General features: G+C 36.0%; 1 protein-coding gene across 1 annotated transcript in view; it reads right to left on the bottom strand.

Annotated features, from left to right (window-relative positions):
* Positions 1 to 498: 498 nt before the first annotated feature.
* Positions 499 to 2308, bottom strand: part of LOC106882489 (sphingosine kinase A) — a 10083-nt gene continuing 8273 nt past the window's right edge. The window contains exons 7-8 of the mRNA XM_014933185.2: positions 1646 to 1800; positions 499 to 657 (exon numbers count right to left, since the gene is read on the bottom strand). Of these exons, the coding sequence (XP_014788671.1) occupies positions 514 to 657; positions 1646 to 1800 (299 nt within the window). The 3' untranslated portion in view covers positions 499 to 513. The remainder of the gene's footprint in view (positions 658 to 1645; positions 1801 to 2308) is intronic.

Below are 2308 nucleotides of genomic sequence, written 5' to 3'. Positions count from 1 at the left end.
CGTCCAAATCCATGCTGTGAGGTATATACCATAGCAATATTTATCTAAGATTTTAATCTAAAATTTTAATAATTTTAATAATATATAATATCTCATACAAAGAAACATTCATCATAAAAATATTAATTTAAAAATCAAATCAACTATAAATAGGACAGTAAAAATTGTATTATTGTATTAATTTTTACTGTCCTATTTATAATTTATTTATTTTCCGTACATTAAATTGTGTAGGTTGAACTATGTAAAATGTTAAGAGAAAGAAACCTGTTTTTTGTAATACATATCAATACCCACATCTAAAGAAAATCTTTTTTTATAGGCTCCTTAAAGTACTACAGTGGATCCCCAATTTACTATTTTGCTGCTTTGATACCCAAAAATCTTATATGGACCCTTAGGGATCATATGGAACCCAGTTGAGAACAACTGGATTAAAGCTTACCTGATAACTACACAAGAACAAAAGCAAGAAATGCTATAATTGAACCCCTTAAAAAAATCTTCAGCAACTCACCAGATCTGTATGGCAATTGGGGTTTCCAAGATGATGTAGTCACCGTCACAGTTCAATGCCAGTTCCATTTCATTATTCTTATCGATTGCTGGGAGCTCTAGCAGCATACGCTTTGTTTTAAATGTTTTAGCAACAGTGACCTATCACAAAAACAATTGCAAAATAAAATTTGGAATTAAAACCCAGAAGTCTGCTCCCAAAAAAATTGTGGTGGCTGGGTTTATCAAAAGCTATTTCAGGACAAGGTCATCACCTGGGAAAACATTTCACTTTTAAAGTGTCCATCATAAAACTGATATAAATGCTCTCCATCCCACTCTTTCTCTCTCATATTCTACAGTAAAAGGCAGGATCTCAATGGGAAATGTCAATATTGTTATATTATAATGACACACAAACATACACAAATGTACACATATATACAACAGTCATCTTTCAGATTCCATGTATGAAATCCACTCACAAAGCTTTGGTCAGCAGCCTAAGTGAAATCGGAATCAAAATCAAACTAAATTTGTAGGAACACTAAACTCGGTTTGCGAAGACCTGTTGAGGCAAGCGAAAGCAAAATCGTGATGGCACCTGTACCAGTGGAGCACTAAGAGCACCGTCCGAGCGCGATCGTTGCCAGAGCAGCTGTCTGGCTTCCATGCCAGTGGCACGTAAATAGTACCAGCGTGATCATTACCAACGTCACCATCCTGGCACTTGTGCCAGTGGAAAGTGTAAAGACATTTGAGTGCGATTGTGCCAGTGCCCCTGGACTGGCTCCTGTGCAGGTGGCACATAAAATACACCATTTTGAGCGTGGCCGTTGCCAGTACCACCTGACTGGCCCTTGTGGCGGTGGCACGTAAAAGCACCCACTACACTCTCAGAGTGGTTGGCGTTAGGAAGGGCATCCAACTGTAGAAACTCTGCCAAATCAGACTGGAGCCTGGTGTAGCCGCCTGGTTCATCAGTCCTCAGTCAAATCGTCCAACCCATGCCAGCATGGAAAGCGGACATTAAACGATGATGATGACGATGCTCAGCCTAAGTGTATAGTAGAAGACACTTGCCCAAGGTGGCATGTAGTGGGAATGAACCTGGAACTACATGGATTAGAATGAAATGGAAGTTTCTTACCTTGGTGGAACCTAGGAATATCTTAAACATGTTTTTCAAGTCACTAATTGCATTGCACAAGAAAACTTCTACAGCTTCTGTTTTGGGTTTGTTCAAGTCAAAAAGATGGAGGAAAGTGCCGAATGAGATGTAAGTGCCTGTTATATATTTCCAATCTACAATAACAAGAACAACAAAATCATTATAAAATCTCAGACTAGAATTTACAAAAGAATTTATCAATGAATATATATGTGAGTTTTTACAAGTTTGTTTCGCAACTGGTGGCACGGTTGTATACTTGATGTCCATGCATGTTATCTCAAGTATATGTGAATGTGTGTGTGCTGGGTTCAATCACACTGCTTGGCAGCTTTGGTAAATATACTTATATATATACACATATACATACATATATAAACTTATATATATATAAACACATGTATACATACATATATATATATATATATATACATATATACTTACATATATATATATATATATACAGATATATACATACATATATATACTTACATATATACATATATATACTTACATATATATATATATAGATATTTACATACTTATATATATAAACACATATATACCTCTCTTTCTCTCTCTCTCTCTCTCTCTTTCTCTCTCTCTCTCTCTCTCTCTCTCTCTCTCTCTCTCTCTCTCTCT

Source organism: Octopus bimaculoides, chromosome 28, assembly GCF_001194135.2.
Source record: "Octopus bimaculoides isolate UCB-OBI-ISO-001 chromosome 28, ASM119413v2, whole genome shotgun sequence".
Taxonomy (NCBI): domain Eukaryota; kingdom Metazoa; phylum Mollusca; class Cephalopoda; order Octopoda; family Octopodidae; genus Octopus; species Octopus bimaculoides.
Note: the sequence above shows the minus strand (reverse complement) of the source record. Positions and strands in the feature narration are given on the sequence as shown.